The sequence below is a fragment of the Mobula hypostoma genome, chromosome 24 (assembly GCF_963921235.1).
Source record: "Mobula hypostoma chromosome 24, sMobHyp1.1, whole genome shotgun sequence".
Taxonomy (NCBI): domain Eukaryota; kingdom Metazoa; phylum Chordata; class Chondrichthyes; order Myliobatiformes; family Myliobatidae; genus Mobula; species Mobula hypostoma.
This window is the reverse complement of record NC_086120.1, coordinates 73187-100560: the sequence shown is the minus strand read 5'-3', so window position 1 is coordinate 100560 and position 27374 is coordinate 73187. Positions and strand designations below refer to the sequence as shown.

Here is a 27374-nt window from a genome sequence, read left to right as displayed (position 1 = left end):
TTTCCTCCAGGTGCTCAGGTTTCCCCTGATACCCAAAAATGTAGAAGATTAGCAGGTTAATTGGTCATTGTAAATTGTCCTGTGATTAGGGTAGGATTAAGTAAGTGGGTTGTTGGGCAGTGCGGTTTGAAGGGCTAAAGGGCTTGTTGCAAGCTGTATCTCTAAATGAATAAACAAAGAAACAAGCATGCTGTGTACCTCCAGTGGTTTAGGTACAATTTGTCCACTTGCTTTTGATCCCAGGACTGAAATCTTGTGGGTCTGTTTTTCATGTAGAATCATGTTATGTCCTTACAGAAACCTGTGCACACAACAGCCTCCCTATCGTTGTCAACATATCTTGGTGGTATGTCAGAAAAATTCAAATTGTACCAGTAAGATTTCCCCTTAATAAAGCTATGCTGATTCATTTTAATTGATTCCAGCATTTTCAGGTGTAATTTAATCCTGTCCTTCTGGATGGTTTCTAATAAATTCCCTACCACTGATGTTAGTGGCTTGTGTTAGAACATAGCAGTACAGCACACTTTAAGCCCTTTCGCCCACAATGTTGTGCCGATCTAACGTACTACAAATTCAATCTAATGCTTCTTTCTTGCATAGCCCTGCATTTTCTTTCATCCATGTAGCTATCTAAGGGCTACTCAGATGTCCTCTATTATCACTCCTGGCTACACTCTCGATGCACCCACTACATGTGTATATTAAAAAAAAACATGCCCGTTCATATCAGCCATTTCTGCCCTGGGAAGTAGACATTGTTTGTCCACTCTATCAATGCCTCTTATCATCCTATGCACTTCTACCGAGACACCTTTCATCTCTTTCACTCTTAAAGTGAAAAGCCCTAGCGTCAACCTTTTCTCATAAGATGTGCTCTCTATAACCCAGACAACATCATGGAAATACAGAAACATAGAAAACCTACAGCACAATGCTGTGCTGAACTTGCACTTATTTTAGAAATTACCTAGGGTTACCCATAGCCGTCTATTTTTCTAAGTTCCATGTACCTATCCAAGAGTCTCTTAAAAGACTTTATTGTATCCGTCTCTACCACCATCGCCAGCAGCCGATTCCATGCACTCACCACTGCGTAAAAAAAACTTACCCTGACATCTCCCCTGTACCTTCTTCCAAGCACCTTAAAATTGTGCCCTCTCGTGTTACCCATCTCAGCCCTGGGAAAAAGCCTCTGACTATTCACACGATCAGTGCCCTATCAGGTCACTTCTCATCCTCTGTCGCTCCAAGGAGAAAAAGCCAAGTTCACTCAACCTATTCTCAGAAGGCATGCTCCCCAATCCTGGCAACATCCTTGTAAATCTCCTCTGCATCCTTCCTATAGTGAGACGACCAGAACTGAGCACAGTACTCCAAGTGGGGTCTGACCAGGGTCCTATATAGCTGTAACATTACCTCTCGGCTCTTGAACTTATTTCCATGGTTGATGAAGGTCAGTACACCGTATGCCCTCCTAACCACACAGTCAACCTGCGCAGCAGCTTTGAGTGTCCTTTGGACTCGGACCCCAAGATCCTTATGATCCTCCACACTGCCAAGAGTCTTACCATTAATACTATATTCTGCCATCATATTTGACCTACCAAAATGTGCCACCTCACATTTACCTGGGTTGAACACCATCTGCCACTTCTCAACCGAGTTTTGCATCCTATCGATGTCCCGCTGTAGCCCCTGACACTTTCCATACTATCCACAACACCCCCAACCTTTGTGTCATCAGTAAATTTACTAACCTATCCCTCTACTCCCTCATCCAGGTCATTTATAAAAGTCACGAAGAGAAGGGGTCCCTGTGGCACACTGCTGGTGACTGACCTCCATGCAGAATACGACCTGTCTACAACCACTCTTTGCCTTCTGTGGGCAAGCCAATTCTGGATCTACAAAGCAAGGTCCCCTTGGATCCCATGCCTTACTTTCTCAATAAGCCTTGCATGGGGTACCTTGCTGAATGCCTTGCTGAAATCCATATACACGACATCTACTGCTCTACCTTCATCAATGTGTTTAGTTACATTCTCAAAAAATTCAGTCAGGTTCGTAAGGCACGACCTGCCTTTGACAAAGCCATGCTGACTATTCCTAATTATATTATGCCTCTCCAAATGTTCATATATCTTGCCTGTCAGGATCTTCTCCATCAACTTATCAACCACTGAAGTAAGACTCACTGGTCTATAATTTCCTGGGCTATGTCTACTCCCTTTCTTGAATAAGGGAACAACATCTGCAACCCTCTAATCCTCAGGAAGCTCTCCCGTCCCCATTAATGATGTGAAGATCATTGCCAGAGGCTCAGCAATCTCCTCCCTCGCCTCCCATGGTAGCCTGGGGTATATCTCGTCCAGTCCCGGTGACATATCCAACTTGATGTTTTTCAAAAGCTCCAGCACGTCCTCTTCCTTAATGTTTATTTGCTCAAGCTTTTCAGTCCACTGTAAGTCATCCCAGCAATCACCAAGGTCCTTTTTCATAGTGAATACTGAAGCAAAGTATTCATTAAGTACCTCCGCTACCACCTCCGGTTCCATATACACTTTCCACTGTCCACTTGATTGGTCCTATTCTGTCACATCTTATCCTCTTGCTCTTCACATACTTCTGGTAAATCCCATCTGCATCCATATGCGTCCTTTAATGGACTAGATCTGAACATAATGCTTCAGGTGGGGAATAAGCAGAGTTCTATAGAGCTACTTCATGCCTCTTGAACTGAATTCCCCAAATAATGAAGGCCAACACAGCATAAACATACTTTTCTGGTTGGCTACTGGTGATTAGTGATGTTCTGCAGCAGTTGGCTTTGGAATAGTTTCTTTTCACGTTATTGCCAATGATTTGGTTGACGGAACTGATGGTTTTGTGGCCAAGTTTGCAGCTGAAATGAAGATAGGTGGAGGGGTAGGTTATGTTAAGGGAGTCTTCAGAAGGACAGATTGGGAAAATAGCCATAGAAGTAGTTAATCAATCTAGTGCAGGGATGTTTATGGTCAAGCAGTTTGGTAGAAGGAACAAAGGTGTAGACTATATTTTAAATGGAAGGAAAATTTAAAAAATTAAAGGTGCGAAGGAACTTGGAAGTCCTCATGCAGGATTTCCTAAAGGATGAGTTGGTTATAAGGAAGGCAAATGCATTCATTAGAATTTATTTCGAGGACTAGAGTATAAGACCAAGGATGTAGTGCTGAGGCTCTATAAGCAGCTGGTCAGACTGCACTTGAACTATTGTGTGCAGTTTAGAGTGTCCTATCTAAGAGAAGATGTGCTGAGTGGAAGGGGTCCAGAGGAGGTTCATGAGAATGATACTGGGAACTAAAGTACTAATGTACGAGATGTACGAGGAATGTTTGATGGTTCTGGACATGTATTCACCAGAGTTTAGAAGAACAGGGGTTGGGGGGCCGGAATCTCATTGAAACCAACCAAATATTGAAAGGCCTAAATAAAGTGGATCTGGAGAGGGTGTCTCCTGTAGTGGGTGAGTCGAGGAGCAAAGAGTATAACCTCAGAATTTCGATCTGCCTCTCTACCAGCGGGCTTCAGGTTCAGACCAAGGGAATAATTGTTAAACACAGTTTACTTAAAATTACATACTGTTTATTGGCAAGCTTGTGTCTCAGCTGATATGACAGAGCCCCGCTCATAAAGCCTGGAAATCAATATTCAAGTGAGCCCTGAGCACTGTCTGGGGCTGCTTGTTAAACATTCGTTGTCACATACGTACTCTGATTATTGCAGCCACCCTTGATTAGTGGTTATGCAAAGCAGCTGTCTCATGCAACAAGCCATGTAGGTCGGCCCCGATTTTCTGGATTTTATTTATCTACTTTTGAATGTGAACGGAGAGAGAGGTAATGTTCTCTGATTCATCTGAGATGTTGGTGCAGCATTCTTGTCCAATAACGGTACATGCACCTACTTTTTTGGTCAGAACAAAATTGACAGCCATTCAGTTCTGTAAAACCGTCTCTCGTAGCGCCATCATTTCAGCGATGATACCCTTACCTGATCCTGGATGCCATCCATGGTCTTAGCAGTAGTCTTAGCAGGTCCTAGATGGTCTTAGCAGGCCATCTCCTCTAAAACTGCGACCAGGTTGATGATTTCCCTTGAATTGCGGACCACCCCGTAGAAGGGGAAAGCTACTATCCAGAAGCGCTCCAGCTGTGAGGTCCTCACTTTTGCCGTTGGAGGGAAGGATGCTGGTCCAAGGTTTTCAGCATTTGCATTTGGGGTACAAGGTAAGCCAGGAAGCAGCATCCCTTCCAATTTCTGCTCCCTTGTTGGGTGTCCTATTGGCTAGCTCTCTCTCCTGGGAGCCACAAGTAGGCCCTTTCCCTGCAAACCCATTGAGTTCCATTCAGGGGCGCGGTGGTTCGGCTGTTACATAAATGGCACAAGTGTTACTGTCCAGAAAGTAAGGCCCCTTACCTTTGAATTACAGTAGCAGATAGTATTCCCTGGTTGGTCAGATCTGACAATGGTGGAGGGCCATGATGTCATCAGATAGCTTTTCCCAGGGAGGACGAATGTACCAACCATCAAAGCAGTGGCATCCACAGTCTCCAGTTGCATCACTCGTGCAATTTTGGGCCTCACTAGTCCGAGTGCCATTAGAAAAGGCTCAGAATGACCATTGTTCACTGCTGTTCAGAGGAATGGCTTTAGGGGAACCCCTATCTTCCCATGGGGAGGAATCGCTACACACACCCAGCAGGCAGATGAGTCATTTTCCCAGCATAACTATAGCAAAGCAACAGGAGGGTGTTTACTACAATACAATCACTTAAGATTACAAGTATAGGCAGTAATAGCTTAGTCATGAATGCATATGTTTGACGTGTCCTTGATATATCCATTTCGGAAGGCCTTATAGTTTGACTGACGTCGGAGTGGTCAGTTACACTTGGTAGGATACTTTCCAGCGAGGCTCAAACTTCTTTTTAAGGTGGTTCTTTACTAGAACAAAGTCTCCTGGGTGAACTCGATGTTCATTTTCCAGTTCCTCTCCTTCCCGGTGGGCCACCTCCACCTGCGAATGCAACACCTGGAGGGATTTGGTTAGTGCCAGGATATACCTTATTATTTCATTCAACATGTGATTCAGGTCCATTTCAGGTAATTTTGGGGTCAGCAAGGCAGCCTTCCAAGGGGTTCTTAACAGTCTGCCAGTATTTTGGCCGCCGACAAACCATGTTTGGTCTGATAACGAGTTCTCATCTGGAGCAAGACTATCGGTAGCACTTTGAGCCAATTTTGACCGATTTCTTGTCTGAGTTTAACCAATTTGTTTTTCAGCATCCCATTATCCCTTTCAATCGGGCTGGTAGCCTGCGGTCTGTGGGGGCAATGGAATGTCTGTTTAATACCCAGAGGCTGACATAGTTGAGTATTAATGAGGGCCATTGTCAGATACAACCTGAATCTGGGAATGATTTCTTTCATCAAAGTACTCACCATGATATCGGCTTTGTTATCTGTGGTGGGATCTGCTTCAGTCCATCTACTAAAAACATCAAGAATTACAAGACAATACTTAAAACAGTGCATGCGCAGTAATTCGATAAACTCGAGTTGTAGTTAGCAGAAAAGTTATGTTGGCAATGGGGTATATTCCTTTGGACATGGGGTGCCTTTTCCTGGATTATGTTCTTGGCATATCAGACATCGTCTGGCGACATTCTTTGCTACTTTCTCCAGGTCCGAGTTCCACCGTGATTCCAAACATTGCCTTACCATTCCCTGCTTGCCAAGGTGAGTATTGGTATGCACAAAATCTACAATATAGCCCAGTGTAGTTTCAGGTACGTAGACCTGACGGGCAGGAGTAAGCCAGAGGTTCTCGGTCAGTGAGTAAAAACATCCAGCCGATTCCCAGGTGGCTTTCTCTTTATCAGAGGTGTCTCTCTGTAAAACACGCACATCCTCAATTCCAGGCATACCCTTTGATTTGGAAGCTGTGGATTCAGTTTTTCCCCGGAGATTCGTCATTTGAGGAACAATCAGTGCTGCGGTAAGGGCAGCTTGTTTCACGGCTGAGTCAGCTCTGTTGTTTTCACAGTCAGTCTCAGACGTACCTTTAGTGTGTACAGAGCATTTAGTAACGGCCAATTGAGAAGGAAGACAGACAGAAACATAGAAACATAGAAAATAGGTGCAGGAGTAGGCCATTCGGCCCTTCGAGCCTGCACCACCATTCAGTATGATCATGGCTGATCATCCAACTCAGAACCCTGTACCTGCTTTCTCTCCATACCCCCTGATCCCTTTAGCCACAAGGGCCATATCTAACTCCCTCTTAAATATAGCCAATGAACCGGCCTCAACTGTTTCCTGTGGCAGAGAATTCCACAGATTCACCACTCTCTGTGTGAAGAAGTTTTTCCTAATCTCGGTCCTAAAAGGCTTCCCCTTTATCCTTAAATTGCTTATCCTTGATCCTCGTTCTGGACTTCCCCAACATCGGGAACAATCTTCCTGCATCTAGCCTGTCCAATCCCTTTAGAATCTTATACGTTTCAATAAGATCCCCCCTCAATCTTCTAAATTCCAGCGAGTATAAGCCTAGTCGATCCAGTCTTTCATCATATGAAAGTCCTGCCATCCCAGGAATCAATGTGGTGAACCTTCTTTGTACTCCCTCTATGGCAAGAATGTCTTTCCTCAGATTAGGGGACCAAAACTGCACACAGTACTCCAGGTGTGGCCTTGTACAACTGCAGTAGTACCTCCCTGCTCCTGTACTCGAATCTTCTTGCTATGAATGCCAGCATACCATTTGCCTTTTTCAACGCCTGCTGTACCTGCATGCCCACTTTCAATGACTGGTGTACCTCCCCTTTTCCTAATCGGCCACCATTCAGATAATAATGTTTTCCTGTTTTTGTCACCAAAGTGGATAACCTCACATTTATCCACATTAAATTGCATCTGCCATGAATTTGCCCACTCACCTAACCTATCCAAGATGGTTGTCAATGTAAATTTTATTAGTGATGGGCATACCAGAGGAGGTGACATAACCCCCAGCTTTCCAAAGTTGGTCGAAGTCATGATCAACTCCAAAGGCATATCTAGAGTCTGTAAAAGTATTGGCCAATTTCCCAGTGGCTAGGATGCATGCTCTAGTGATTGCAAAGAGTTCAGCTAGCTGCACCAAGTGAGGAAAAAGAAAGGAAGCAGATGCCACGGTTTCTACGTCGGAAACAACCGCATAGCCTGCACGGCGCTGGCCTTGGTTGTCTATAAAGGAACTCTCATCTACATAGAAGACTAAGTCCAGGTTAGCAAGTGAGACGTCAGTCATGTCAAATTGGACTTCTGTCAATTGGTGATTTATTGTTACACAATCAAGGGGCGGTGAATCTTGTCACTCAGGTGGGCATTCTAAAAAGGTGGCTGGGTTCACAGTAGCACAGGGGAAAAAAATGGAGAAGGGGATTCTATAGGAGAAGGACCTCATATTTAGTGTGGCAGGCCTGCATAAGGCCCTGAGTTTGGCAGATGTTCATCAGGGCAACTACGGCATGAGAGGCGAGTCTGTCCACTGGCTGGTGCAAGATATGTTACTCGCGGCCAGAACCATCATATACTGCAGGGAGAATATCAGCACAGGGAGGTAAGCCGGAAGCTACCGGATCGAGTTTCTTGGAGAAGTAGGCGACAGGTCGTCGATCCCCATGGCTCTGGGAAAGGACAGCGGTGGCTCACCTGTCCTTGATTGTCACATAGAGTGCAAAATAGCGATCATACAGGGGCCAGCCCAAGGAGGGGTGCGATATCAGGGCTGGCTTGAGGGAAGCAAAATCCTCTTGGGTCTGCTCTGAGAGTTGAAAGGGAGTCTCGCATTTGGGCACGGAATAAGGGATGAGGGATTTAGTGAGCAGGGCAACAGCAGGAATCCAAGTGTGGCAGAAATTGACAAGGCCCAGGAATTTACGCATCTGAGTCAGTGTGGTGGGGGATGAGGTATTAACAATGGGGGTTATGAGTTCTGAGGTGAGGGATCTGTCAGAAGCAGAGATGAGCATACCCAGGAACTTCACTGAGGTCTGAGTGCCATGGACTTTGGAGGGAGGAACAATGTAGCCACAGTGATGTAGGAAATTCAGAAGGGCTTAGTATCCTTCCAACATGCTTCCTCACTGGAGCTGGCTATCAGAAGGTCATCAACTTATTGGACTATCGTCGAGCCCTCAGGGAGTGTGAAAGTGGTCAGTTGAGACAGCAGACACTGAGAGTGGGAGAGTGAATAAAGTCCTGAGGTAGGCGGGTCCTTTATAGGTAAAGGCAAAGAGATATTGGCATGTGTTGGCTATTGGGATGGAGAAAAAGGCATTTTGCAAATCCACAAGGGAAAAGACTGAGGTGTCAGATGGGACGCAACTCAGTATGGTGGCTGGGTTGGGTACTACAGGTGCAACCACATAGGTGCAACCACATCGTTAATGGCCACAAGGACTTGGACTAAGCGATATTCCGAACATCCGGGCTTTTGCACTGGGAAAATAGGAGTGTTGCAGGGAGTTGCATGTGACTAGGATCCCCTGCAGTAAGAAAGACCGGATCATGGGCTCAATACCAGACACAGCCTCGGGTTTGAGTGGATATTTTGGAATATCGGGTAACTTTACCCCTTCCCTCGTGGCAATATGGACAGGGTCAATGTTAATGCTTCCCACCTCCGTTTTACTGCATAGTTCAGGTTTCACATCACTCTTCGGAGCAGTGGACCAATGCCAAGTAAGTACGCCAGTCAAGGTAAATGGTTCGAGGTAGTAGTGAATGATTCCTTTGGGAAAACCTTGGATGGTAAAGCACCGAAGGTTAGCCTGGTCCACAAGGATGTGGGCTAGAAAACCTAGATCCTTTGGTTTGTGATGAGGCACAACAGTAAGGATGATATGTGGAAAAGCGAGGTGGGACTGTTTCTACAAGGTTGGATCAATAGCTACCAAAAGAGCAGTTTCTGCGGGCCCTTAATCTCTCCCGCACAGAGAAAGTTTGCTGCAATAGAGTGGAGTAGAAGGATTCTAACTCTGAATTATTACTGGAAGAATCGCAGGCCAAAGTAAAAGAGTCTCGAGGGGCAGGAGATGGGATTACTGCAGGGTCCAGGTTGAGTGCCCACCTCTGTGGGACGGCAAAATTAGGACACTGTCGCATTGTAACTGGGCCAGAGACCGATACGTCCTTGTTGGCACATTCGATTTGCAACCCCAGACCTCACAGTACATCCCTTGCTGCTACATGCCACAGTCAGTGAACTCAACTTCCTTTTGGGATGCTTAGGAAGTGGGAAGGGGCTTGGTAAGTGTGTATGTAATTACGGAACCTTCAAATCCTTGGAGGGACACGGTCTTATCAGAAAGGGGTAGATGGGGTTGACTGACAATTGACTTGTATGGAGGAGCAAGGACTATAAATTGTAAAGGATGTCCACTGACAGTGAGGGTGAAGAGGGGTTCATAAGCTGGATTGTTGGTGAGGATGGCCATCTCGAAGGCAGTCTGTCATACAAAAGGGTTGTGAGCAGAAAAGGGGGCTTGGCGAGGCCCAGACTGAGGTGTGTTTCTCTGGCCCCGCTGGCCATCAGGGCAATCCCGCTGCCAGTGTCTCCTTCGGCCACAATTGTAGCATTCATCCCAAGAGACATGGCATTAGGAGGTGAGTAATTCTGTTGTGAGTAAGGATCCCATGGGAGTCTCTGACTTCCTCCTGGCGAATGGGCAAAGTGGGTCTCCTTTGTTGCACATACTCCGTCTTAACTCTGGTCAGGGGGGTATTTTCAGAACTATCCCAAAAGGCCTTCACAACCCGATTAAGTTGTACTTGAGTGGATTCTGACTAGTTCATATTGTTGACCTTAACCTTGTCTGCCACCTTGCTGGGCAGGGCTTGGAGGAGGACAGCACAGTACTGTGGGGACTGGTTCACTGCTGTGTCCCAGTCATGCAGAATAAACGGTGTTAAAGCATTCTGGGAAATCATCAAGGGTCTCATCTTTCCTGGGTTTACATTCCAAAACCTTAGTTACATCTATGGAAGGGGCCAGAATGTGGGATAAGGTGTCCAATATATTTTCAGTCATCCGTGGCTCGGTTTGCCTGGTCGCGATTAACGGTCATAGTTGCCTGTCCGAGCTGAGTGGTCAATCATGTCTGATGGAGTAAGGGCAGCCTTAGCTAGGGGGAACAAATCTCAGGAGTTAGTGGAATAAATAGTCAGGACAGTTCTTAAATAATACAAAACCCTTGGGGGTCGACCTTTTTGTCAGGGGCGGCATTCAATATACCACAGAGTTTGGAAGGGGCCCAGGGTTTATGGATTTGCATAGTAGGTGCATGTCCCGCCACTCTGGATTATGGGTTAGGAACGGTCCTCACGGGCAGTTGATACTCAGTATATATTGGTGCCGGTAAAACTAATGGCCCTTGTTCAGGGGTCCAGTCTGACTACACATGTGGGCAGAAACAGGTATTGGGCTTCCCAGCCGTTCTGGAGGATGGCGGTGCAATGATTGTCGACTTGGCGACTGAGGCACCGGGGCAAGAACTATATGGGGGTGGGGAACCGGACTGTGGTAAAACAGGTAAAACAGTTGTTGGATTATTATTTCCCAATCATCATCAGTATCGTTTGGGGAATTGGACCATGAAGCCTTGTGCGGGCACCAGTGCGCATGCGTGTACCTGCCGACTTTTTTCTCTGCAAACCATTTTTGGCGATTCTGTTTGGGGGGGGGGGGTGTTAATCACGACCGGAATATAGGTGATAAGTGGCTAATACGCTCAATTTCATTACTAAAAGTGTTTATCTTAACGAATTTAATATTAAACACACAGCGCATATTTTCCTCACATGAATATAGTGATAAGTTAATTATCGGGGAGGACTGGGGAGCTTGAAGTAAGTGTTGACCGAACTTCCAGTAGAAGTGGCAGAAGCAGGTTCAATATTATCATTTAAAGAAAAATTGGATAGGTATATGGACAGGAAAGGAATGGAGGGTTATGGGCTGAGTGCGGGTCGGTGGGACTAGGTGAGAGTAGCGGACTAGAAGGACCGAGATGGCCTGTTTCCGTGCTGTGGTTGTTATATGGTTATATAAGTAAGTCAATAGCATCATAACATTTTAAGTAATGTTTGGATATTAAACACACAGCACATATTTTCCCCGTATGAACATATAAAATCATTGCAACACACCAATATCTCCAAATCAGTGGGAGCCCTGGGCTTGTTTTCCTGCAACAACATGGTCCTATCGAGGGGTGATGGGAGACAGCGATACTCGAAGGGGGTTCGTTATGTCCAGTCTATTCCACTATTTAGTTTTCATTGCATTCATTGCAGAAAACTCCGTTTCACAGAAAAGTGTTGGAAATGGAAGCAACGTTTTCAGTGCTTTCGTGGCTATCTCAGGATATTTAGCCTTGACTTTGATCTGGAATGCCAACAGAGGTATTATGTCAAACATACTTTTCAGCCCGTCGTCATCTGCAAGCTCAAGCTCGCTGACGTGGATGACGTGTGGGTAATGACCTCGCGTGTGTTCAAGCTCAACAGTGGGTGTGACAGGGAATGAGGAAAGGTGCAGCTGACTCATATCGCCAAATCATATCGTTTCCTCGCGGCCCGGTAGCACATGCTTTGTGGCCTGATACCGGTCTGCGGCCCAGTGGTTGGGGACCGCTGCCCTTGACCAGCTGTTTCATGCTACAAGTGCTCCTTTGTTCCTTGTATCTATGCCACGGTTAGCACATTAGTTATCTTGTAACATTATTCTCACAAGCGCGATTTACTCAAGCTGCAAATGTCAGTCAGGTTTTAGCCCTTTTAATTCTGTATATAAGACCATAAGATATAGGAGCAGAAGTAGGACATTTGGCCCATCGAGTCTGCTCCACCATTCAATCATGGGCTGATCCAATTCTTCCAGTCATCCCCACTCCCCTGCCTTTTCCCCATACCCTGGCTAATCAATAACCTATCTATTGCTGCCTTAAATGCACCCAATGACTTGGCCTCCACAGTTGCTTGTGGCAACAAATTCCACAGATTTACAATCCCCTGACTGAAATAATTTCTATGCATCTCTGTTCTAAATGGACGTCCTTCAATCCTGAAATCGTACCCTCTTGTCCTAGACTCCCCTACCATGGGAAGTAACTTTGCCATATCTAATCTGTTCAGTCCTTTTAACATTCGGAATGTTTCAATGATATCGCCCCCCCCTCCCTATTCTCCTGAACTCCATGGAATACAGCCCAAGAGCTGCCAGACATTCCTCATACAGTAGCCCTTTCATTCCTGGAACCATTCTCGTGAAACTTCTCTGAACCCTCTCCAATGTCAGTATATCCTTTCTAAAACAAGGAGCCCAAAACTGCACACAATACTCCAAGTGTGGTCTCACGAGTACCTTATTGACCCTCAACATCACATCCCTGCTCTTGTATTCTATACCTCCAGAAATAAATGCCAACATTGCATTCACCCTCTGCACCACTGACTCAACCTGGAGGTTAACCTTAGGGTATCCTACACAAGGACTCCCAAGTCCCTTTGCATCTCTGCATTTTGAATTCTCTCCCCATCTAAATAATAGTCTGCCCATTTATTTCTTTCACCAAAGTGCATGACCATACACTTTCCAACATTGTATTTCATTTGCCACTTCTTTACCCATTTCCCTAAACCAGGGGTGTCAAACTCATTTTAGGTCAGGGGCCGGATTGGGCAAAATGCGACTTCATGCGGGCTGGATCAGTTGTGCACGCGAGCGTGCTCCCACAGCTTTCGTTTCCTTCGTTTTTTCAACCTGCTCTCATGTGTCTCAGTCTCTGCTATAACTACAAAGTGTTTCACTTTACGAATTTCATTTCTTATGAAGAAGATTGTCTAGCAAGCATTATTTTTATAATTGGTATTAACTGACAGTCGTAGGCTACAAGAAAGTTGTGATGAGAGAGAGAAAAAATTATGCTATTTTGGCTAAGATTGTTTTGGAAGCCACACCCTTTCTATTAATAAACCATTTGAAATTGAACATTAGCAGACACAAATATAGACCTAACGAAACAAATTGTAAATGTAGGCTACACAACTGCACCTAATTTTTATTAGCCTGCTTCCAGCAATCAAACAGACAAAATTTATTGCCTTCTCTATTGCAATTGATGAGAGCACCGATGTGACTGATGTAGCTCAATTGGGAATATTTATTCGTGGTGTTGATGTATCTTTGACCATCACCGAGGAGTTTGTGAAGATGGTGCCCATGACGAACACCACAATGGCAAACAACGTTTTCTCCAGCCTCGTTGAGGCCTTGGACAGACTGGGGGTTGACTGGAGTCACGCTGTCAGTGTGGCAACAGATGGCGCACCGTCCATAGTTGGGAAAAAGGCAGGCGTTGTTGCGAAACTCAGAGAGAAAGTTCAGATAAAGAATCCAGAGCAGGAATTCTGGAATTTTCATTGTATTATACACCGAGGCGTTATGTAGCAGGAGCCTGAAAATGGACACTGTCAAGGATGTAGTAATCAAAATGGTTAATTTTATTAGAGCCAAGGGACTCAACCATCGGCAATTTGACACTCTTTTGTCCGAAGGTAATATTGGACACGGCCTACCCTACCACACTGAAGTTCCGCTGGTTGAGCAGAGGAGTTGTACTCAAATGTTTTTTTCAATTACGTGGGGAAATTTGTGCGGAATATTGTATTTGTGAAGTAGGATGCCGTGCACAATCCTGATTTGATGGAGACAGACGAGAAGAAGCACGGAGGAACATCTGGAGAAACTTCTGAAACGCCTGCTTCGCTGCTGCTGCTGCTGCTGTGCGGTCGAGAATCTCCGGAAGGCAAGGCCCCAAGTCCTCAGCTTTGCCTATTGCCTGTTGCCGGGGCCGGGGCCGGGGTCAAAGGGCTTGGCAGAGATGGTACTCGGTGCTCGGTGTTGGAGGGCTGGTCGGACGCTCGAAGTTTTCGGACAGACTCAGAGTCAGACTGTGGTTGGGATGCTTCCAGGATGCTGCATCGGCAAGTTTGCGGTGCTGGAAGCTCATGGAAGGTTGAAGGGAGAAACAGTCACATTGGGCCCCTTTGCGGGTAGTTTGACACCCCTGCCCTAAACTATCTAAGTCTCTCTGCAGGCTCTCTGTTTTCTCAACACTACCCGCACCTCCACCTAGCTTTATATCATCGGAAAACTTAGCTGCAAATCGATCAATCCCATTGTACAAATCATTGACATACATCGTAAAAAGCAGCGGTTTCAATACTGACCCCTGTGGAACTCCACTGGTAACCGGCAGCCAGCCAGAATAGGATCCCTTTATTCCCACCCTCTGTTTTCTGCCGATCAGCCAATGCTCCACCCATGCTAGTAACTTCCCTGTAAGTCCATGGGCTCTTATCTTGCTAAGCAGCCTCATGTGCGGCACCTTGTCAAAGGTCTTCTGAAAATCTAAGTGCATCACATCTACTGCATCTCCTTTGTCTACCCTGCTTGTAACTTCCTCAAAGATTTGCAGTAGGTTTGTCAGGCAGGATTTTTCTTTCAGGAAACTGTGCTGGCTTTGGCCTATCTTGTCATGTGCCTCCGGGTTCTCTGTAATCTCATCCCTAACAATAAATTCCAACAACTTCCCAACCACTGATATCAGGCTAGCAGGTCTATAGTTTCCTTTCTGCTGCCGCGGAGTAACATTTGAAATTTTCCAATTATCTGGTACAATGCCAAAATCTATCGATTTTTGAACGATCATCATTAGTGCCTCCGCAATCCCTCCAGCTGCTTCCTACAGAACCCGAGGGTGCATTCCATCAGGTCCATGAGATTTATCCACTCAGACCATTAAGCTTCCTAGGCACCTTCTCAGTCATAATTTTCAATGCACATACTTCATAGAAACATAGAAACATAGAAAATAGGTGCAGGAGTAGGCCGTTCGGCCCTTCGAGCCTGCACCGCCATTTATTATGATCATGGCTGATCATCCAACTCAGAACCCCGCCCCAGCCTTCCCTCCATACCCCCTGATCCCCGTAGCCACAAGGGCCATATCTAACTCCCTCTTAAATATAGCCAATGAACTGGCCTCAACTGTTTCCTGTGGCAGAGAATTCCACGGATTCACCACTCTCTGTGTGAAGAAGTTTTTCCTAATCTCGGTCCTAAAAGGCTTCCCCTTTATCCTCAAACTGTGACCCCTTGTTCTGGACTTCCCCAACATCGGAAACAACCTTCCTGCATCTAGCCTGTCCAATCCCTTTAGGATTTTATACGTTTCAATCAGATCCCCCCTGAATCTTCTAAATTCCAACGAGTACAAGCCCAGTTCATCCAGTCTTTCTTCATATGAAAGTCCTGCCATCTCAGGAATCAATCTGGTGAACCTTCTTTGTACTCCCTCTATGGCAAGGATGTCTTTCCTCAGATTAAGGGACCAAAACTGCACACAATACTCCAGGTGTGGTCTCACCAAGGCCTTGTACAACTGCAGTAGTACCTCCCTGCTCCTGTACTCGAATCCTCTCACTATAAGTGCCAGCATACCATTCGCCTTTTTCTTTTGCCATTCGCCATTCACTTCCCTGACACCCTTGAATGTCCGGTATACTGCAGACGTCTTCCACTGTGAAGACTGATGCAAAATAGGCATTTGGTTCCTCTGCCACCTCTGCGCCTCTTGTTACAATATCTCCAGTGTCATTTTCTATTGGTTCCTCAATGCTCTTTTACCCTTTATATACTTAAAAAAGCTTTTAGTATCTTATTTGATATTAGTTGCCAGCTTCCTTTCATAATTCATCTTTTCCTTCCTAATGACCACCTTAGTTTCCTTATGCAGGTTTTTAAGAGCTTCCCAATCCTCTCTCTTCCCACTAGCTCTAGCTTCCTTGTGTGTCTGCCCTCTTTAGCTTTTGCTTTGTCTCTGACTTCATTTGTCAGCCACGGCTGTGTCCTTCTTCCATTCAAATATTTTTCTGATTTGAAATATGTCTGTTTTGCACTTAATTCATTTTTCACAGGAACTCCAGCCATTACTGCTCTGCTGTCCTTCCTGCCAGTCCCTTACCAGTCAACTTTGGCCAGTTCCGCTCTCATGCCATTGTAATTTCCCTTATTCTACTGAAATACTGACACATTGGAATTTAGTTCCTCCTTCTCAAATTTCAGTGTGAACTTGATCACATTGTGATCACTGTTCCCTCCTTAATTTTAAACTCTCTTATCACCTCCGGATCATTGCACAACACCCAATCCAACAGAGCCGATCTCCTAGTGGGCTGAACAACAAGCTGTTCTAAAAAGCCATCCCTTAGACATTCTACAAATTCTCTCTCTTAAGGTCCAGTACTGGCCTGGTTTTCCCAATCCACTTTCATGTTAAAATCCCCAACGGTTATCATGACCTTGCCCTTTTGACAAGCCTTTTCTATCTCCTGCTGTAATTTGTAATCCACATCCTGGCTGCTGTTTGTATATAATTCCTCAAGAATAGCGCAATATATATTTGGAACAGGGAGGAGGAGGAATTTCCATAGCCACAGGGTTGTGAATCTGTGGAAGTCATTGTTATAACTGGCTTTGGTGGCCAAGTCATTGAGTATACTTAAAGCGGAGGTTGATAGGTTCTTGATTAGTCAGAGTTTCAAAGGTTACGGGGAGAAGGTGGAAGAAATGGGGTTGAGAGGGATAATAGGTCAGCCACAATGGAGTGGCAGGGCAGACTCGATGGGCTAAATGGCCTAATTCTGTTTCTATGTCTTGTGGTCTTATCCAAATGTTCATAAATTCTGCCTCTCAGGATCTTTTCCATCAACTTACCAACCACTGAAGTAAGACTCACTGGTCTATAATTTCCTAGGTGCTCTCTACCTCTTTTCTTGAATAAGGGAACAACTTCTGCAACCCTCCAATCCTCCAGAACCTCTCCTGACCCCAATGATGATGCAAAGATCACTGCCAGAGGCTCAGCAATCTCCTCATCTTATCCGGTCCTAGAGACTTATCCAACTTAATGCTTTCCAAAAGCTCCAGCACATCCTCTTTCTTAATGTCTATATGTTCAATCTTTTCAATCCGCTGCAAGTCATCCCTACAATCGCCGATCCTTTTCCATTGTGAATACTGAAGCAAAATATTCATTAACTATCTCTGTTATCTCCTCCGGTTCCAAACTCACTTTCCCACTGTCACACTTAAATTGGTCCTATTCTGTCACATCTTATCCCCTTACTCTTCACATACTTGAAGAACGCCTTGGGTTTTCCTTAATCCTGCTCGCCAAGGCCTTATAATGGCCCCTTCTAGCTCTCCTAAATTCATTCTTAAGCTCCTTCCTGCTAGTCTTATAATCTTCTAGATCTCTATCATTACTTAGTTTTTTGAACCTTTCGTAAGCTCTTCTTTTGTTCTTGACTAGATTTTCAACAGCCTTTGTACACCATGGTTCCTCTACCCTAACATCCTTTCCCTGTCTCATTGGAACGTATCTATGCAGAACGCCACACAAATATCCCCTGAACATTTGCGACATTTCTGCCGTACATTTCCCCGAGAACATCTGTTCCCAGTTTATGCTTCCAAGTTGCTGCCTGATAGCCTCATATTTCCCCTTACTCCAATTAAACGTGTTCCTATCCCTCTCCAATGCTGTGGTAAAGGAGATAGAATTGTGATCACTATCTCCAAAATGCTTTCGTACTGAGAGACTTGACACCTGACCAGGTTCATTTCCCAATACCAGATCAAGTATACCTCTCCTCTTGTAGGCTTATCTACATATTGTGTCAGGAAACCTTAGTGAAGACACTTAACAAACTCCACCCCATCCAAACCCCTTGCTCTAGGGAGATGCCAATCAATATTTTGGAAATTAAAATCTCCCACCACGAAAACCCTGTTATTATTACACTTTTCTAGAATCTGTCTCCCTATCTGCTCCTCGATGTCCCTGTTACTATTGGGTGGTGTATAAAAACAACACCCAGTGGAGTTATTAACCCCTTCCTGTTTCTAACTTCCACTCACAGAGACTCAGTAGACAATTCCCCCCATGACTTCCTCCTTTTCTGCAGCCGTGGCACTATCTCTGATCAGCAGTGCCACACCTCCCTCCCTGTCCTTTCTGAAACATTTTATAGCCTTGAACTCTAAGTAACCATTCCTGCCCCTGAACTATCCAAATCTCTGTAATGGCCACAATATCATAGCTGCAAGTACTGATCCACGCTCTGAGCTCATCCGCTTTGTTCATGATGCTTCTTGCATTAAAATAGACACATCTCAAACCATCGGTCTGAGCGCATCCCTTCTCTATCACCTGCCTGTCCTCCCTCTCGCTCTGTCTCCAAGCTTTCTCTATTTGTTACCTAACAGCCCCTTCCTCCATTTCTTCAGTTCGGTTCCCACCCCCCAGCAATTTTAGTTTAAACTCTTCCCAATAGCCTTAGCAAACCTCGCTGCCAGGATATTGGTCCCCTCATATTCAAATGCAACCCGTCCTTTTTGTACAGGTCACGCCTGCCCCAAAAAAACTCCTGATGATCCAGAAGTCTGAATCCCTGCTGCCCTGCTCCAATCCCTCAGCCACGCATTCATCCTCCAACTCGCTCTATTCCTGTAGTCACTGTTCCATGACACAGGCTGTAATCCGGAGATTGCTACCTTGGAGGTCCTGCTTCTCAGCTTCCTTCCTAACTCCCTGTAGTCTGTTTTCAGGACCTTCTCCCTTTTCGTACCCACATCATTGGTACCAATATGTACCACGACCTCTGGCTGTTTACCTTCCCACTTCAGGATATTGTGGACGCGATCAGAAACATCCTGGACCCTGTCACCTGGGAGGCAAACTGCCATCCGTGCTTCTTTCCTGCATCCACTGAATCGACTGTCTGACGCCCTAACTATAGACTCCCCTGTTACTGCTGCCTTTTTCCTTTCCATGCCCTTATGAGCCACAGGGTCAGCCTCTGTGCCAGCCTCTGTTGTTTCTCCCCAGTTAGGCCGTCTCTCTCTCTCTCCTCCCCCCCCCCCCCACAAACAGTACTCAAACAGGAGTACTTATTGTTAAACGGACAATAAGTTAAGGGCTGTCCTCATTAACTTATGCGCTTCATGTTCTCTCGAGCTCCACCAACCCGGATTTTTGTCCAATCATCATCAGCCTTTATAAAATTAATCACCTTGCAATTAAAATAAACAGAAAATATTGGTAAAAACACACTAGGTCAGGGAGTGTCTGTGAAAAGAGAAACAATAACATTTAAGGTCAGAGATTCTTCAGAATATTTTTTGGTATTCATCACCCCTCACACACCCATCAGGGTTAAGTTACTTCTACCATTGCACTGTCCAATTTACTACCTCACTGATATACTTCTCCAACTGAAGCTGACTCCCATTCAACAACACCAACATTTTTTCTTTTTCCATAATTTAGTTGTTTCCATCATATTTCATTATTTGCAGTATGAGAATGCAATTATGAGTAAGGGTCTAGTACTTGGGGATTTGTTGTATTTTTTCACAACAGGTTGCATCTTAATGAATTATCTCAATTCTTATCCCATTGCTGGTGGTGAAAAGTGAATCTGAGGCATTTCTAAAGTTGTGGTTGAATGTTTTCTGTGCGGGTAAGACTGTGAAACTACTGGGGAATGTACAGTGACTGCCATGTTTGCTCTGCCAGGTAATGCCCGATATCTTCATTCACCCTCATTTGCAAGTCTTTCCTCAGCATGGACTGCGAGCGATGCAGAGCCACGTCATGGTGCACAGGGGATATCAGGTAAACACACCTGCTGGAGATGGACAATAACAGAAGTTCATTGTTACCTAGCACATATTTACCATAGGTGGTGATCAAACAGTCAGCCTAAGAATGTAACTTCGCTCCTGAGTGAAAATCTGATGAATATTGTCTGCGCATCCCATTTCCACCTTCTGTTTAACACTGAGAGGGCAGGTTGAAAGTTCTGTAGAATATTCAGACAAACACTTCAATTTACTCATGGCACAGAATTCTGCTACACTGAGTGCTCTAATAGTTCCAATGGGAGATAAGCCAGATTCTGGATGTGTTTTTTAAGCAAAAGAAGAGCTTGGTGTCTAGTTTCTGAGAAGAAATGGAATGGCTATAATATTTCAGCAGGAGATATTGTATGGAGCTAGGTTCAACACACTATTCTTTCAGTTCTGTAGTCCTTACTTTAAAGCTGCATACTCGAGGTTTTTATATTTTCACCATGGAGAAAAGACTGTGACTATCTATTTTTATCAGGGTCACTGCTCACCCACTGACACTTCATTCACCTTTTACGGCCTCATTCCCTAAGATTAGGTCCAGCACACATCATGCAGGGGGTGGGGGGGGGGTGGTGGTGGCTATATACCTACTGGCACAAGTTCCCTCTAAAAATTTCAATCTTGTCTAATCCTTTCACATTAAGACAATTCCAGCTAATAGCAGGAAAGTTAAAATCCCAATAACTCTCTTCCTCTTGCACCTCCTTGTGATTTATTTGCTCCTGTATCTCATGTGGACTGTTGGGAGACCTGTAGTGTAATTCAGTCAAGTAACCTGATCTTTTCTTGTACGGTAGTTATCACCTTACACTGTTTTTGCTGGGCTCTGTGCGTTCCTGGCACACAAATTATCTCAGTACTATCTGAAATGCTCCTCTACTTTAAATCAAGGGTTCCCAACTGTTTTTATGCCATGAGCCAATATCATTAAGCAAAAATTCCATGGACCCCAGGTTGGGAACCCCTGCTTTAAATGGGCCTAGTCTGCAGATTCCTAGGTCCAGGTGGCCATTTTGCTTTATTTTTTCTTGCTTGAGGGAAGCAAGCACAATTTTGACCGCTCTCTACCTCGTAACCTCGGAGCTTGGAAAAGTGTATTAGGTTTGGGAGTGTGGTGTTGGCTTTACCTAACGAGCTGGCTGATTGGCATTAGGGCCTAAGTGCTGGAAATGGGGTGTTGGCCTGGAAGAAGACACCTACCTTGGTTCATTTGTCCTGGCAGTGAATTTGGAGGATTTTGTAAAAGCAGTGTTGGTGGAATTTTCAGTGTTTTAATGTGCCAGCTGTAAGTCATTCAGTTCTTTGAGGAGGGGTGTTAGTGTTTCACAGTAGACCAGCACCTCTTGATTTTCAAATGTGACCAGTATCAGGAAGTTTGTGATTTCTCCTCTTAAATACCAAATTAATAAATTTTTCCAGCTTGTTTTATTGTTGTCATGATCCTGCAGATTCAGTGAGTGGTGATGTGCTGTAAACCAAGAATTTTTTTTGAAGATCGCAACTCAAAGTTGCTTTTTTGTTCTTTCATTTTTGAGGACTTCCTGCATTTGGAAGATCAATTTAGTGACTTAAACCATGGAGCAACACAAAACACCATTGAGAGATGCACGTTCCTGCACAAGTATGAAAAGGTGAGAGTTTTCTTTCTGTCACAACAGTCTCATCATTGCTGTCTGCAGAGTTACTGAGTTACCAGTGGGTTGGCTGTGTATATTGTGGTATTAGGATGAGGTGGTATACAGACTCATCAATATCGTCTGATGACCTGCCCTAAGCAGAGTACGTATATAGATGGCACTGAAGTGATAAAGTAAGAGTTGGGCTGTATCCCTCTTAACCAGATTCAGTCATATTTGAAACTGGTTGTGGGAAATAGGACTCCAGAAATGCAAGGAACCCACGAAGGAGCTGAAGAATGGACTTAGGAGAGCTAGAAGGGAGCATGAGAAGGCTGAGGCAAATAGGATTAAGAATGATGCATTATAGTACCAGCAACCCGGGTTCATTTCCCCGCTGCTGTCTGTAAGGAGTCTATACCTTCTCCCCGTGAATACATGGGTTTCCGAGTGCTCTGGTTTCCTCCCACAGTCCAAAGATGTACCGGGTAGGTTAATTGGTCCTTGTAAATTGTCCTGTGATTAGGCCAGGGTTAAATGAGGGGTTGCTAGGCGGTGTGGCTCAAAGCGCCCGAAGGGCCTACTCGGTGCTGCATCTCAATGAATAAATTAACCAATAAATAAATAAACAAACTCAAAATGTTCTACACGTATGTGAAGAACATGGCTTCACGGTAGTGTAGCGGTTAGGAGTTCATTTCTAGCGCCGTTTGTAAAGAGTTTCTGTACGTCCTTGCAGTGGAATGCATGGGTTTTCCCCGGATGCTTCTGTTTCCTTCCACAATCCAAAGATGTACCAGGTAGGTTAATTGGTCCTTGTAAATTGGCTCATGATTAGGTGAGGGTTAATTGGGGTTGTTAGGGTTGTGTGGTTGGAAGGGCCAACTCCACACTATATTGCTAAATAAATAAAAAACAGGAGGATGGCCAGCATGAGGGTCGGACTGATAAGGGATAGAAACGTAGAAAACATACAGCACAATACAGGCCCTTCGGCCCACAAAGCTGTGCCAAACATGTCCCTACCTTAGAACAACCTAGGCTTTACCTATAGCCCTCTATTTTTCTAAGGTCCATGTGGCCATCCAGGAGTCTCTTAAAAGACCCTATTGTTTCCGCCTCCACCACTGGTACCGGCAGCCCTCACCACTCTCTGCATAAAAAAAAACTTACCCCTGACATCTCCTCTGTACCTACTTCCAAGCACCTTAAAACTATGCCCTCTCGTGCTATTTCAGCCCTGGGAAAAGCCTCTGACTATCCACACGATCAATGCCTCTCATTATCTTTTACACCTTTATCAAGTCACCTCTCCTCCTCCGTTGCTCCAAGTAGAAAAGGCTGAGCTCACTCAACCTATTCTCATAAGGCATGCTCCCCAATCCAGGCAACAGCCTTGTAAATCTCCTCTGCACCCTTTCTATGGTTTCCACATCCTTCCTATAGTGAGGCGACCAAAACTGAGCACAGTACTCCAAGTGGGGTCTGAGCAGGGTCCTATTTAGCTGCATCATTACCTCTTGGCTCTTACACTCAATCCTACGATTGATGAAGGCCAATGCACCGTATGCCTTCTTAACCACAGAGTCAACCTGCATAGCAGCTTTGAGTGTCCTATGGACTCGGACCCCAAGATCCCTCTGATCCTCCACACTGCCAAGAATCTTACCATTAATACTCTGCCATAATATTTGACTTACCAAAATGAATCACCTCACACTTATCTGGGTTGAACTCCATCTGCCACTTCTCAGCCCAGTTTTGCATGCTATCGATGTCTCGTTGTAACCTCTGACAGCCCTCCACACTATCCACAACACCCCCAACCTTTGTGCCATCACCAAATTTACTAACCTGTCACTCCACTTCCTCATTCAGGTCATTTATAAAAATCACAAAGAGTAGGGGTCCCGGTGCAGATCCCTGAGGCACACCACTGGTCACTGGCCTCCATGCAGAATATGACCTGTCTACAACCACTCTTTGCCTTCTGTGGGCAAACCAGTTCTGGATCCACAAAGCAAGGTCCCCTTGGATCCCATGCCTCCTTACTTTCTCAATAAGCCTTGCATGGGGTACCTTATCAAATGCCTTGCTAAAATCCATATACACTACATCTACGGCTCTACCTTCATCAATGTGCTTAGGCACATCCTCAAAAAATTCAGTCAGGCTTGTAAGGCACGACCTGCCTTTGACAAAGCCATGCTGACTGTTCCTAATCGTATTATACCTCTCCAAATGTTCATGAATGATCATACTGGACACTCAAGGGTGGCAGGGGAGAGAAGTGTGCACAGTCACAATTACGACAGAGAAAGTACTCAGGAAGCTGAATAGTCTAAAGGTAGATAAATCTCCCGGACCAGATGGAATGCACCCGCGTGTTCTGAAGGAAGTAGCTGTGGAGATTGCGGAGGCATTAGCGATGATCTTTCAAAAGTCGATAGATTCTGGCATGGTTCCGGAGGACTGGAAGATTGCAAATGTCACTTCGCTGTTTAAGAAGGGGGCAAGGAAGCAAAAAGGAAATTATAGACCTGTTAGCTTGACACCGGTGGTTGGGAAGTTGTTGGAATCGATTGTCAAGGATGAGGTTACAGAGTACCTGGAGGCATATGACAAGATAGGCAGAACTCAGCATGGATTCCTTAAAGGAAAATGCTGCCTGACAAACCTATTACAATTTTTTGAGGAAATTACCAAAAGGCTAGACAGGGGATTTGCAGTGGACGTTATATATTTGGATTTTCTGAAGGCCTTTGACAAGGTGCCACACATGAGGCTACTTAACAAGATAAGAGCCCATGGAATTATGGGAAAGTTACATACGTGGATAGAGCGTTGGCTGATTGGCAGGAAACAGAGAGTGGGAATAAAGGGATCCTATTCTGGTTGGCTGCCGGTTACCAGTGGTTCCACAGGGATCCGTGTTGGGGCCGCTTCTTTTTACATTGTACATCAACAATTTGGATTATGGAATAGATGGCTTTGTGGCTAAGTTTGCTGACGATACGAAGATAGGTGGAGGGGCCAGTAGTGCTGAGGAAACGGAGAGTCTGCAGAGAGACTTGGATAGATTGGAAGAATGGGCAGAGAAGTGGCAAATGAAGTACAGTGTTGGAAAGTGTATGGTTATGCACTTTGGCAGAAAAAATAAACGGGCAGACTATTATTTAAATGGAGAAAGAATTCAAAGTTCCGAGATGCAACGGGACTTGGAAGTCCTCGTACAGGATACCCTTAAAGTTAACTTCCAGATTGAGTCAGTAGTGAAGAAGGTGAATGCAATGTTGGCATTCATTTCTAGAGGAATAGAGTATAGGAGCAGGGATGTGATGTTGAGGCTCTATAAGGCGCTGGTGAGACCTCACTTGGAGTACTGTGGGCAGTTTTGGTCTCCTTATTTAAGAAAGGATGTGCTGACGTTGGAGAGGGTACAGAGAAGATTCACTAGAATGATTCCGGGAATGAGAGGGTTAACATATGAGGAACGTTTGTCCGCTCTTGGACTGTATTCCTTGGAGTTTAGAAGAATGAGGGGAGACCTCATAGAAACATTTCGAATGTTGAAAGGCATGGACAGATTGGATGTGGCAAAGTTGTTTCCCATGATGGGGGAGTCTAGTACGAGAGGGAATGACTTAAGGATTGAAGGGCGCCCATTCAGAACAGAAATGCGAAGAAATTTTTTTAGTGAGAGGGTGGTGAATTTATGGAATTTGTTGCCATGGGCAGCAGTGGAGGCCAAGTCATTGGATGTATTTATGGCAGAGATTGATAGGTATCTGAGTAGCCAGGGCATCAAAGATTATGGTGAGAAGGCAGGGGAGTGGGACTAAATGGGAGAATGGATCAGCTCATGATAAAATGGCAGAGCAGACTCGATGGGCCGAATGGCCGCCTTCTGCTCCTTTGTCTTATGGTCTTATAAATCCTGCCTCTCAGGATCTTCATCAACTTACCAACCACTGAAGTAAGACTCACTGGCCTATAATTTCCTGGACTATCCCTACTCCCTTTCTTGACTAAGGGAACAACATCTGCAACCTTCTAATCCTTCGGAACCTCTCCCGTCCTCATTGATGATGCAAAGATCATCGCCAGAAGCTCAGCAATCTCCTCCCTCACTTCCCACTGTCGCCTAGGGTACATCCCATCTGGTCCCGGTGACTTATCCAACTTGATGCTTTCCAAAAGCTCCAGCACATCCTTTTTCTTAATATCTACATTCTCAAGCTTTTCAGTCCACTGCAAGTCATCCCTACAATCACCAAGACTGTAGTGAATACTGAAGCATAGTATACTTTAAGTACCTCCGCTATTTCTGCCGGTTCCATACACACTTTTCCGTTGTCACACTTGATTGGTCCTATTCTCTCACATCTTATCCTCTTTCTCTTCACATACTTGTAGAATGTCTTGGGTTTTTCTTAATCCTGTCCACCAAGACCTTCTCAGGGCCCCTTCTAGCTCTCCTAATTTCATTCTTAAGCTCCTTCCTGCTAGCCTTATAAGCCTTATAATCTTCTGGATTCATATGATTACCTAGTTTTTTGAACCTTTCGTAAGCTCTTCTTTTCTTCTTGACTAGATTTACAGCAGCCTTTGTGCACCACGGATCTTGTACCCTACCATCCTTTCCATGTCTCATTGGAACGTTCCTACTCGGAACCCCACACAAATATCCCCTGAACATTTGACACATTTCTTGGGTACCTTTCCCTGAGAACATCTGTTTCCAATTTACGCTTCCAAGTTGCTGCCTGATAGCCTCATATTTCCCCCTTACTCCAATTAAACGTTTCCCTAACTTGTCTATTCCTATCCCTCTCCAATGCTATGGTAAAGGAGATAGAATTGTGATCACTATCTCCAAAATGCTCTCCCACTGAGAGACCTGACACCTGACCAGATTCATTTCCCAATAGCAGATCAAGTACAGCCTCTCCTCTTGTTGGCTTATCTGTGTATTGTGTCAAGAAACCTTCCTGAAGACACCTAACCACCTCCACCCCATCCAAACCCCTTGCTCTAGGGAGATGTCAATCAATATTTGGGAAATTAAAATCTCCCACCACAACAACCCTGTTATTATTACTCCTTTCCAGAATCTGTCTCCCTATCTGATCCTCGATGTCTCTATTACTATTGGGTGGTCTATAAAAAACACTCAGTGGAGTTATTGACCCCTTCCCATTCCTAACTTCCACCCACAGAGACTCTGTAGAGAACCCTTCCATGATTTCCTCCTTTTCTGCAGCCGTGACACTATCTCTGATCAACAGTGCCACATCTCCACCTCTTTTGCCTCCCTTCTTATCCTTTCTGAAACATCTGAAGCCTGGCACTTGAAGTAGCCATTCCTGCCCCTGCACCATCCAAGTCTCTGTAATGGCCACAACATCTTAGCTCCAAGTGCTGATCCACACTCTAAGCTCATCCGCTTTATTCATTATACTCCTCGCATCAAAATAGACACATCTCAAACCATCGGACTGAGCGCCTATCACCTCTCTATCTCTATCTCTATCACCTGCCTATGCTCCCTTTTGCACTGTTTCCAAACTTTCTCTATTTGTGAGCCAACCTCCCTTTCCTCCATCACTTCAGTTTGGTTCCCCCACCCCCCCAGCAATTCTAGTTTAAACTCTCTTGATCCAAGTCCATAGATCTCTTAACGGTGCTGTACAAGTTGATAGGCATGTTGAGAAGGCATATATTGTGTCGGACTTCATTAATCAGGGGAATTTAAGAGCCGCAAGGTAACGTTGCAGCTCCATAAAACCCTAGTTAGACCACATGGAATATTGTGTTCTGTTGTCATCACCTCATTATACAAAGGATATGGAGAGGGTGCAGAAGAGATTTACCAGGATGCTACCTGGACAGGAAGGTACAGTATGTCT

General features: G+C 45.0%; 1 protein-coding gene across 6 annotated transcripts in view; it reads left to right on the top strand.

The window, feature by feature from the left end:
• The window catches only part of LOC134337619 (E3 ubiquitin-protein ligase arkadia-C-like), a 162100-nt gene that overhangs the window by 106324 nt on the left and 28402 nt on the right, over positions 1–27374 (top strand). For all 6 annotated transcript variants that reach the window (XM_063032795.1, XM_063032793.1, XM_063032794.1 and 3 more), the window contains 2 exons: positions 19734–19832; positions 21385–21480. In XM_063032795.1, coding sequence (XP_062888865.1) covers positions 19734–19832; positions 21385–21480 — 195 coding nt within the window. The remainder of the gene's footprint in view (positions 1–19733; positions 19833–21384; positions 21481–27374) is intronic.